General features: G+C 55.4%; 1 protein-coding gene across 1 annotated transcript in view; it reads right to left on the bottom strand.

Annotated features, from left to right (window-relative positions):
• mmp23bb (matrix metallopeptidase 23bb) overlaps window positions 1-12,178 on the bottom strand; it is a 329,614-nt gene that overhangs the window by 309,145 nt on the left and 8,291 nt on the right. Inside the window, exons 2-3 of the mRNA XM_079246531.1 lie at window positions 9,132-9,244; window positions 8,416-8,555 (exon numbers count right to left, since the gene is read on the bottom strand). Coding sequence (XP_079102657.1) covers window positions 8,416-8,555; window positions 9,132-9,244 — 253 coding nt within the window. The remainder of the gene's footprint in view (window positions 1-8,415; window positions 8,556-9,131; window positions 9,245-12,178) is intronic.

Here is a 12,178-nt window from a genome sequence, read left to right as displayed (position 1 = left end):
TGGAACTGTCGGGGTTTGCAAAAGTGGTGGTGGAACTGTCGGGGTTTGGAACCGTGGTGGTGGAACTGTCAGGGTTTGGAACCATGGTGGTGGAGCTGTCGGGGTTTGGAACCGTGGTGGTGGAACTGTCGGGGTTTGGAACAGTCGTGGTGGAGCTGTCGGGGTTTGGAACAGTGGTGGTGGAACTGTCGGGGTTTGGAACCGTGGTGGTGGAACTGTCGGGGTTTGGAACAGTCGTGGTGGAGCTGTCGGGGTTTGGAACAGTCGTGGTGGAACTATCGGGGTTTGGAACCGTGGGGGTGGAACTATCAGGGTTTGGTACAGTCGTGGTGGAACTATCGGGGTTTGGAACCGTGGGGGTGGAACTATCGGGGTTTGGAACCGTGGGGGTGGAACTATCAGGGTTTGGAACAGTCGTGGTGGAACTGTCGGGGTTTGGAACCGTGGGGATGGAACTGTCGGGGTTTGGAACAGTCGTGGTGGAACTGTCGGGGTTTGGAACCATGGTGGTGGAGCTGTCGGGGTTTGGAACAGTCGTGGTGGAACTGTCGGGGTTTGGAACCGTGGGGGTGGAACTATCAGGGTTTGGTACAGTCGTGGTGGAACTATCGGGGTTTGGAACCGTGGGGGTGGAACTGTCGGGGTTTGGAACAGTCGTGGTGGAACTATCGGGGTTTGGAACCGTGGTGGTGGAGCTGTCTGGGTTTGGAACAGTGGTGGTGGAACTGTCGGGGTTTGGAACCGTGGGGGTGGAACTGTCGGGGTTTGGAACCGTGGGGGTGGAGCTGTCGGGGTTTGGAACCGTGGGGGTGGAACTGTCGGGGTTTGGAACCGTGGGGGTGGAACTGTCGGGGTTTGGAAAAGTGGTGGTGGAACTGTCGGGGTTTGAAACCGTGGGGGTGGAACTGTCGGGGTTTGGAACCGTGGGGGTGGAACTGTCGGGGTTTGGTACAGTCGTGGTGGAACTATCGGGGTTTGGAACCGTGGGGGTGGAACTATCAGGGTTTGGTACAGTCGTGGTGGAACTATCGGGGTTTTGAACCGTGGGGGTGGAACTGTCGGGGTTTGGAACAGTCGTGGTGGAACTATCGGGGTTTGGAACCGTGGTGGTGGAGCTGTCGGGGTTTGGAACAGTCGTGGTGGAACTGTCGGGGTTTGGAACCGTGGGGGTGGAACTGTCGGGGTTTGGAACAGTCGTGGTGGAACTGTCGGGGTTTGGAACCGTGGGGGTGGAACTGTCGGGGTTTGGAACAGTCGTGGTGGAACTGTCGGGGTTTGGAACCATGGTGGTGGAGCTGTCGGGGTTTGGAACAGTCGTGGTGGAACTGTCGGGGTTTGGAACCGTGGGGGTGGAACTATCAGGGTTTGGTACAGTCGTGGTGGAACTATCGGGGTTTCGAACCGTGGGGGTGGAACTGTCGGGGTTTGGAACAGTCGTGGTGGAACTATCGGGGTTTGGAACCGTGGTGGTGGAGCTGTCTGGGTTTGGAACAGTGGTGGTGGAACTGTCGGGGTTTGGAACCGTGGGGGTGGAACTGTCGGGGTTTGGAACCGTGGGGGTGGAACTGTCGGGGTTTGGAACAGTCGTGGTGGAACTGTCGGGGTTTGGAACCATGGTGGTGGAGCTGTCGGGGTTTGGAACAGTCGTGGTGGAACTGTCGGGGTTTGGAACAGTCGTGGTGGAGCTGTCGGGGTTTGGAACCGTGGGGGTTGAACTGTCGGGGTTTGGAACAGTCGTGGTGGAACTGTCGGGGTTTGGAACCGTGGGGGTGGAACTATCAGGGTTTGGTACAGTCGTGGTGGAACTATCGGGGTTTGGAACCGTGGGGGTGGAACTGTCGGGGTTTGGAACAGTCGTGGTGGAACTATCGGGGTTTGGAACCGTGGTGGTGGAGCTGTCTGGGTTTGGAACAGTGGTGGTGGAACTGTCGGGGTTTGGAACCGTGGTGGTGGAACTGTCGGGGTTTGGAACAGTCGTGGTGGAGCTGTCGGGGTTTGGAACAGTCGTGGTGGAACTATCGGGGTTTGGAACCGTGGGGGTGGAACTATCAGGGTTTGGTACAGTCGTGGTGGAACTATCGGGGTTTGGAACCGTGGGGGTGGAACTATCGGGGTTTGGAACCGTGGGGGTGGAACTATTAGGGTTTGGAACAGTCGTGGTGGAACTGTCGGGGTTTGGAACCGTGGGGATGGAACTGTCGGGGTTTGGAACAGTCGTGGTGGAACTGTCGGGGTTTGGAACCATGGTGGTGGAGCTGTCGGGGTTTGGAACAGTCGTGGTGGAACTGTCGGGGTTTGGAACCGTGGGGGTGGAACTATCAGGGTTTGGTACAGTCGTGGTGGAACTATCGGGGTTTGGAACCGTGGGGGTGGAACTGTCGGGGTTTGGAACAGTCGTGGTGGAACTATCGGGGTTTGGAACCGTGGTGGTGGAGCTGTCTGGGTTTGGAACAGTGGTGGTGGAACTGTCGGGGTTTGGAACCGTGGGGGTGGAACTGTCGGGGTTTGGAACCGTGGGGGTGGAGCTGTCGGGGTTTGGAACCGTGGGGGTGGAACTGTCGGGGTTTGGAACCGTGGGGGTGGAACTGTCGGGGTTTGGAAAAGTGGTGGTGGAACTGTCGGGGTTTGAAACCGTGGGGGTGGAACTGTCGGGGTTTGGAACCGTGGGGGTGGAACTGTCGGGGTTTGGTACAGTCGTGGTGGAACTATCGGGGTTTGGAACCGTGGGGGTGGAACTATCAGGGTTTGGTACAGTCGTGGTGGAACTATCGGGGTTTTGAACCGTGGGGGTGGAACTGTCGGGGTTTGGAACAGTCGTGGTGGAACTATCGGGGTTTGGAACCGTGGTGGTGGAGCTGTCGGGGTTTGGAACAGTCGTGGTGGAACTGTCGGGGTTTGGAACCGTGGGGGTGGAACTGTCGGGGTTTGGAACAGTCGTGGTGGAACTGTCGGGGTTTGGAACCGTGGGGGTGGAACTGTCGGGGTTTGGAACAGTCGTGGTGGAACTGTCAGGGTTTGGAACCATGGTGGTGGAGCTGTCGGGGTTTGGAACAGTCGTGGTGGAACTGTCGGGGTTTGGAACCGTGGGGGTGGAACTATCAGGGTTTGGTACAGTCGTGGTGGAACTATCGGGGTTTCGAACCGTGGGGGTGGAACTGTCGGGGTTTGGAACAGTCGTGGTGGAACTATCGGGGTTTGGAACCGTGGTGGTGGAGCTGTCTGGGTTTGGAACAGTGGTGGTGGAACTGTCGGGGTTTGGAACCGTGGGGGTGGAACTGTCGGGGTTTGGAACCGTGGGGGTGGAACTGTCGGGGTTTGGAACAGTCGTGGTGGAACTGTCGGGGTTTGGAACCATGGTGGTGGAGCTGTCGGGGTTTGGAACAGTCGTGGTGGAACTGTCGGGGTTTGGAACAGTCGTGGTGGAGCTGTCGGGGTTTGGAACCGTGGGGGTTGAACTGTCGGGGTTTGGAACAGTCGTGGTGGAACTGTCGGGGTTTGGAACCGTGGGGGTGGAACTGTCGGGGTTTGGAACAGTCGTGGTGGAACTGTCGGGGTTTGGAACCATGGTGGTGGAGCTGTCGGGGTTTGGAACAGTCGTGGTGGAACTGTCGGGGTTTGGAACAGTCGTGGTGGAACTATCGGGGTTTGGAACAGTGGTGGTGGAACTGTCGGGGTTTGGAACCGTGGTGGTGGAACTGTCGGGGTTTGGAACAGTCGTGGTGGAACTGTCGGGGTTTGGAACCATGGTGGTGGAGCTGTCGGGGTTTGGAACAGTCGTGGTGGAACTATCGGGGTTTGGAACCGTGGGGGTGGAACTATCAGGGTTTGGTACAGTCGTGGTGGAACTATCGGGGTTTGGAACCGTGGGGGTGGGACTATCAGGGTTTGGTACAGTCGTGGTGGAACTATCGGGGTTTCGAACCGTGGGGGTGGAACTGTCGGGGTTTGGAACAGTCGTGGTGGAACTATCGGGGTTTGGAACCGTGGTGGTGGAGCTGTCGGGGTTTGGAACCGTGGGGGTGGAACTGTCGGGGTTTGGAACCGTGGGGGTGGAACTGTCGGGGTTTGGAACCGTGGGGGTGGAACTGTCGGGGTTTGGAACCGTGGGGGTGGAACTGTCGGGGTTTGGAACCGTGGGGGTGGAACTGTCGGGGTTTGGAACCGTGGGGGTGGAACTGTCGGGGTTTGGAACAGTGGTGGTGGAACTGTCGGGGTTTGGAACCGTGGGGGTGGAACTGTCGGGGTTTCGAACCGTGGGGGTGGAACTGTCGGGGTTTGGAACCGTGGGGGTGGAACTGTCGGGGTTTGGAACAGTCGTGGTGGAACTGTCGGGGTTTGGAACAGTCGTGGTGGAACTATCGGGGTTTGGAACAGTCGTGGTGGAACTGTCGGGGTTTGAAACCGTGGTGGTGGAACTGTCAGGGTTTGGTACAGTCGTGGTGGAACTATCGGGGTTTGGAACCATGGGGGTGGAACTATCAGGGTTTGGTACAGTCGTGGTGGAACTATCGGGGTTTGGAACCGTGGGGGTGGAACTGTCGGGGTTTGGAACAGTCGTGGTGGAACTATCAGGGTTTGGAACCGTGGTGGTGGAGCTGTCGGGGTTTGGAACAGTGGTGGTGGAGCTGTCGGGGTTTGGAACAGTGGTGGTGGAACTGTCGGGGTTTGGAACCGTGGTGGTGGAGCTGTCGGGGTTTGGAACAGTCGTGGTGGAACTGTCGGGGTTTGGAAAAGTGGTGGTGGAACTGTCGGGGTTTGGAACCGTGGTGGTGGAACTGTCAGGGTTTGGAACCATGGTGGTGGAGCTGTCGGGGTTTGGAACCGTGGTGGTGGAACTGTCGGGGTTTGGAACAGTCGTGGTGGAGCTGTCGGGGTTTGGAACAGTGGTGGTGGAACTGTCGGGGTTTGGAACCGTGGTGGTGGAACTGTCGGGGTTTGGAACAGTCGTGGTGGAGCTGTCGGGGTTTGGAACAGTCATGGTGGAACTATCGGGGTTTGGAACCGTGGGGGTGGAACTATCAGGGTTTGGTACAGTCGTGGTGGAACTATCGGGGTTTGGAACCGTGGGGGTGGAACTATCAGGGTTTGGTACAGTCGTGGTGGAACTATCGGGGTTTGGAACCGTGGGGGTGGAACTATCAGGGTTTGGTACAGTCGTGGTGGAACTATCGGGGTTTGGAACCGTGGGGGTGGAACTATCAGGGTTTGGTACAGTCGTGGTGGAACTATCGGGGTTTGGAACCGTGGGGGTGGAACTGTCGGGGTTTGGAACAGTCGTGGTGGAACTATCGGGGTTTGGAACCGTGGTGGTGGAGCTGTCGGGGTTTGGAACAGTCGTGGTGGAACTGTCGGGGTTTGGAACCGTGGGGGTGGAACTGTCGGGGTTTGGAACAGTCGTGGTGGAACTGTCGGGGTTTGGAACCGTGGGGGTTGAACTGTCGGGGTTTGGAACAGTCGTGGTGGAACTGTCGGGGTTTGGAACCATGGTGGTGGAGCTGTCGGGGTTTGGAACAGTCGTGGTGGAACTGTCGGGGTTTGGAACCGTGGGGGTGGAACTATCAGGGTTTGGTACAGTCGTGGTGGAACTATCGGGGTTTCGAACCGTGGGGGTGGAACTGTCGGGGTTTGGAACAGTCGTGGTGGAACTATCGGGGTTTGGAACCGTGGTGGTGGAGCTGTCTGGGTTTGGAACAGTGGTGGTGGAACTGTCGGGGTTTGGAACCGTGGGGGTGGAACTGTCGGGGTTTGGAACCGTGGGGGTGGAACTATCGGGGTTTGGAACCGTGGGGGTGGAACTATCGGGGTTTGGAACTGTGGGGGTGGAACTGTCGGGGTTTGGAACAGTCGTGGTGGAACTGTCGGGGTTTGGAACAGTCGTGGTGGAACTGTCGGGGTTTGGAACCGTGGTGGTGGAACTGTCGGGGTTTGGAACAGTCGTGGTGGAACTGTCGGGGTTTGGAACAGTCGTGGTGGAACTGTCGGAGTTTGGAACAGTCGTGGTGGAACTGTCGGGGTTTGGAACAGTCGTGGTGGAACTATCGGGGTTTGGAACCGTGGTGGTGGAACTGTCGGGGTTTGGAACAGTCGTGGTGGAACTGTCGGGGTTTGGAACCGTGGTGGTGGAACTGTCGGGGTGTGGAACCGTGGTGGTGGAACTGTCGGGGTTTGGAACCGTGGGGGTGGAACTGTCGGTGTTTGGAACCGTGGGGTTGGAACTGTTGGGGTTTGGAACTGTCGTGGGGGAACTGTCGCCACTTGGAACCATGGGGGTGGAACTGTCGGGGTTTGGAACCGTGGGGGTGGAACCGTGGGGGTGGAACTGTCGGGGTTTGGAACCGTGGTGGTGGAACTGTCGCCGTTTTGAACCGTGGGGGTGGAACTGTCGCCGTTTGGAACCGTGGTGGTGGAACTGTCGGGGTTTGGAACAGTCGTGGTGGAACTGTCGCCGTTTGGAACCGTGGTGGTGCAACTGTCGCCGTTTGGAACAGTCGTGGTGGAACTGTCGGGGTTTGGAACAGTCGTGGTGGAACTATCGGGGTTTGGAACCGTGGTGGTGGAACTGTCAGGGTTTGGTACAGTCGTGGTGGAACTATCGGGGTTTGGAACCATGGGGGTGGAACTATCAGGGTTTGGTACAGTCGTGGTGGAACTATCGGGGTTTGGAACCGTGGGGGTGGAACTGTCGGGGTTTGGAACAGTGGTGGTGGAGCTGTCGGGGTTTAGAACAGTGGTGGTGGAGCTGTCGGGGTTTGGAACAGTGGTGGTGGAACTGTCGGGGTTTGGAACCGTGGTGGTGGAGCTGTCGGGGTTTGGAACAGTCGTGGTGGAACTGTCGGGGTTTGGAACAGTGGTGGTGGAACTGTCGGGGTTTGGAACCGTGGTGGTGGAACTGTCAGGGTTTGGAACCATGGTGGTGGAACTATCGGGGTTTGGAACCGTGGGGGTGGAACTGTCGGGGTTTGGAACAGTCGTGGTGGAACTATCGGGGTTTGGAACCGTGGTGGAACTGTCGGGGTTTGGAACAGTCGTTGTGGAACTGTCGGGGTTTGGAACAGTCGTGGTGGAACTATCAGGGTTTGGTACAGTCGTGGTGGAACTATCGGGGTTTGGAACCGTGGGGGTGGAACTATCAGGGTTTGGTACAGTCGTGGTGGAACTATCGGGGTTTGGAACCGTGGGGGTGGAACTGTCGGGGTTTGGAACAGTCGTGGTGGAACTATCGGGGTTTGGAACCGTGGTGGTGGAGCTGTCGGGGTTTGGAACAGTGGTGGTGGAACTGTCGGGGTTTGGAACAGTCGTGGTGGCACTGTCGGGGTTTGGAACAGTCGTGGTGGAACTATCGGGGTTTGGAACAGTCGTGGTGGAACTATCGGGGTTTGGAACAGTCGTGGTGGAACTATCGGGGTTTGGAACAGTCGTGGTGGAACTATCGGGGTTTGGAACCGTGGGGGTGGAACTGTCGGGGTTTGGAACAGTCGTGGTGGAACTGTCGGGGTTTGGAACAGTGGTGGTGGAACTGTCGGGGTTTGGAACAGTCGTGGTGGAACTGTCGGGGTTTGGAACCGTGGGGGTGGAACTGTCGGGGTTTGGAACAGTCGTGGTGGAACTGTCGGGGTTTGGAACAGTCGTGGTGGAACTGTCGGGGTTTGGAACCGTGGGGGTGGAACTATCTGGGTTTGGAACCGTGGGGGTGGAACTATCGGGGTTTGGAACCGTGGGGGTGGAACTGTCGGGGTTTGGAACAGTCGTGGTGGAACTGTCGGGGTTTGGAACAGTCGTGGTGGAACTGTCGGGGTTTGGAACCGTGGTGGTGGAACTGTCGGGGTTTGGAACAGTCGTGGTGGAACTGTCGGGGTTTGGAACCGTGGTGGTGGAACTGTCGGGGTTTGGAACAGTCGTGGTGGAACTGTCGGGGTTTGGAACAGTCGTGGTGGAACTGTCGGGGTTTGGAACAGTCGTGGTGGAACTGTCGGGGTTTGGAACAGTCGTGGTGGAACTATCGGGGTTTGGAACCGTGGTGGTGGAACTGTCGGGGTTTGGAACAGTCGTGGTGGAACTGTCGGGGTTTGGAACCGTGGTGGTGGAACTGTCGGGGTTTGGAACAGTCGTGGTGGAACTGTCGGGGTTTGGAACCGTGGTGGTGGAACTGTCGGGGTTTGGAACAGTCGTGGTGGAACTGTCGGGGTTTGGAACAGTCGTGGTGGAACTGTCGGGGTTTGGAACAGTGGTGGTGGAACTGTCGGGGTTTGGAACCGTGGGGGTGGAACTGTCGGGGTTTCGAACCAGCGGCACCTCCATGAACCATGTGACTTCTTTCCTTGTTTCTAGAGAAGTCTATGGGAGCGACGCCGCTCTCACCGGAGCGCTCTGGTCGGATCTAAATCGGATCAGAACATCAGCCTTGTCATGACGTACCAATGGTGATGTCGGCAGTGCTGTTGCCGTCAGTAACCTCAGTGAAGGTCAGCGGCGACACATCGCTCCACTTGGTGAAGGCGATGCTGATGGCCTTCCTGGTGTCCTCGACGTTCAGAGTGTTGGGGAACTTGATGATCCTGAGATGAAGAGGCAGCTTCATAAACAGACTGGGTTCATTAAACTGCGACCATGTCTCGTCGGATTGACAAGCCCCGCCCCCTCTACAGGTGTAGATTTAAGTTCTGTAAAAATAACATGGAACACCTGGAACTGCGTCAGACTGGATGACGACACCTTCTGGTTTGGGATGACACCGGTAAAGTTTCAGTCACTGACTGGTTTCCACAAACTGGTCTGAAATGATTGTATTCAGGTATCCAGTTACCAGAAGGTGAGGTATAAACACGCTGTTAGTGGCTGCAGTTTTCATGTGGTGGACATCCCTGACAAGAAAACAAGAATCTGATCCTAAAAGCAAACGAATTATCGTTCACTCGATGAGGTCGATGAGAAAAGCACCAAGACTTCATATCTCTTCCCAGTTACATTTTACACCCCCATGGTGGTAAAACCAGTCCAACTCGTCATCTCATCTGACTCAGTTAGCCCAGAACCAGAACCAGAACCCTTTTAGCTGAAAGGTTCCTCATCTCGACACATTCAACATCCCAGCTGCAGATCTGCTTCAGGTTGACATATTCCAGCTGGTTTACCTGTATGTGATGTTGTGGTGAGTCCATTTGTGTCCCAGCGGGTTGATGGCATAACGTCTGATCCTCCTTCCTCCCTCAGCCGAGGTCTCCACGCCTCTGCTGCTGGCGCACATCTGAAAAACACACAGGATCAACAACCAATCAGCCGGCAGGGAGGTGCAGTTCCTCTGACCCCTACCAGGTCTTACTGGACCAGGTCTTGCTGGACCAGGTACGGCTGGACCAGGTACGGCTGGACCCCGTACCACTGGACCAGGTATTGCTGGACCTGGTCCAGCAGGACCAGGATCGATGTCAGGTTCTCACCTGCAGCTGCAGTAAGTGACTTGGTACCAGCAGTTTTTTTAAGGAATAAATCAACATGGCAGCCTGGCCTGTTAAACAGGCTAAAGGCCAGAAGACCACGGCTCTTCTTAGCCAGCGTCCACTGACTGGACCACGAGATGGACGGCAAGGTGGACCCAAGTTGTCAGAGGTTTGAAACAAGGAACCGTGGCATGGTCTGCTTCAGAAACATCCATTTGAACAAGGTGTGCTGGGTAGTCTTACTGGATCTTTTCCGAACAATCAGCTCCTTGCTGAGTTTACCGTTTACAACCCAGAAGAAAGAACGACAGACAGACAGACAAACAGGCAGTCAGACAGACAGGCAGACAGACAGACAGTCAGACAGTCAGACAGACAGGCAGTCAGAATCACAGACAGACAGACAGACAGTCAGACAGACAGAACGACAGACAGGCAGTCAGACAGACTGACAGACAGACAGACACACAGTCAGTCAGACAGTCAGTCAGACAGACAGACAGGCAGTCAGAAAGACAGACAGACAGACAGACAGACACAGTCAGACAGACAGACAGACAGAAAGACAGACAGTCAGACAGACAGACAGACACAGTCAGTCAGACAGTCAGACAGACAGAAAGACAGACAGTCAGACAGACAGACAGGCAGTCAGACAGACAGGCAGTCAGACAGACAGGCAGTCAGACAAAAAGACAGACAGGCAGTCAGACAGTACGACAGACAGTCAGACAGGCAGACAGACGGACAGACAGTCAGACAGGCAGACAGACGGACAGACAGTCAGACAGGCAGACAGACAGACAGACAGTCAGAAAGACAGGCAGTCAGAAAGACAGACAGATAGAAAGACAGACAGACAGGCAGTCAGACAGACAGGCAGACAGACAGTACGACAGACAGTCAGACATACAGACAGACAGACAGGCAGTCAGACAGACAGACAGACAGGCAGTCAGACAGACAGTACGAAAGACAGACAGACAGACATACAGACAGGCAGACAGACAGACAGTATGACACACAGTCAGACAGACAGACAAACAGACAGACAGAAGGACAGACAGTCAGTCAGACAGTCAGACAGACATACAGACAGACAATCAGTCAGACAGTCAGACAGACATACAGACAGACAGGCAGTCAGACAGTCAGACAGACATACAGACAGACAATCAGTCAGACAGACAGACAGGCAGTCAGAAAGACAGTCAGACAGACAGACAGACAGACAGTCAGTCAGACAGACAGACAGGCAGTCAGACAGACAGACAGACAGACAGACAGACAGAAAGACAGACAGGAAGTCAGACAGTCAAACAGACAGATAGTCAGACAGTCAGACAGACAGGCAGACAAACAGGCAGTCAGACAGTCAGACAGACAGAGAGACAGACAGAAGGACATACAGTCAGTCAGACAGACAGACAGACAGGCAGTCAGACAGACAGACAGACAGAAAGACAGACAGGAAGTAAGAAAGTCAAACAGACAGACAGTCAGACAGACAGACAGAAAGACAGACAGGAAGTCAGACAGTCAGACAGACAGACACACACAGTCAGTCAGACAGACAGGCAGTCAGACAGACAGACAGACAGAACGACAGACAGTCAGACAGACAGACAGACACACAGTCAGTCAGACAGTCAGACAGACAGACAGAAAGACAGTCAGACAGTCAGACAGACACACAGTCAGTCAGTCAGACAGACAGACAGACAGACAGACAGGCATTAAGACAGACAGACAGACAGACAGAGAGTCAGACAGACAGACAGACACACAGTCAGTCAGTCAGACAGACAGACAGACAGTCAGTCCGACAGTCAAACAAACAGGCAGTCAGTCAGTCAGACAGACAGACAGACAGACAGACAGACAGACAGACAGACAGTCAGACAGACAGACAGACAGACAGACAGACAGACAGTCAGACACACAGTCAGTCAGTCAGACAGACAGACAGACAGACAGACAGACAGGCAGTCAGACAGACAGACAGACAGACAGACAGACAGAAAGACAGACAGTCAGACAGACAGACAGGCAGTCAGACAGACAGGCAGTCAGACAGACAGGCAGTCAGACAAAAAGACAGACAGGCAGTCAGACAGTACGACAGACAGTCAGACAGGCAGACAGACGGACAGACAGTCAGACAGGCAGACAGACGGACAGACAGTCAGACAGGCAGACAGACAGACAGACAGTCAGAAAGACAGGCAGTCAGAAAGACAGACAGATAGAAAGACAGACAGACAGGCAGTCAGACAGACAGGCAGACAGACAGTACGACAGACAGTCAGACATACAGACAGACAGACAGGCAGTCAGACAGACAGACAGACAGGCAGTCAGACAGACAGTACGAAAGACAGACAGACAGACATACAGACAGGCAGACAGACAGACAGTATGACACACAGTCAGACAGACAGACAAACAGACAGACAGAAGGACAGACAGTCAGTCAGACAGTCAGACAGACAGGCAGACAGACAATCAGTCAGACAGTCAGACAGACATACAGACAGACAATCAGTCAGACAGTCAGACAGACATACAGACAGACAGGCAGTCAGACAGTCAGACAGACATACAGACAGACAATCAGTCAGACAGACAGACAGGCAGTCAGAAAGACAGTCAGACAGACAGACAGACAGACAGTCAGTCAGACAGACAGACAGGCAGTCAGACAGACAGACAGACAGACAGACAGACAGAAAGACAGACAG

The sequence above is a fragment of the Telmatherina bonti genome (genome assembly GCF_933228915.1).
Source record: "Telmatherina bonti genome assembly, chromosome: 9".
Taxonomy (NCBI): domain Eukaryota; kingdom Metazoa; phylum Chordata; class Actinopteri; order Atheriniformes; family Telmatherinidae; genus Telmatherina; species Telmatherina bonti.
This window is presented reverse-complemented; position numbering and strand designations above follow the sequence as displayed.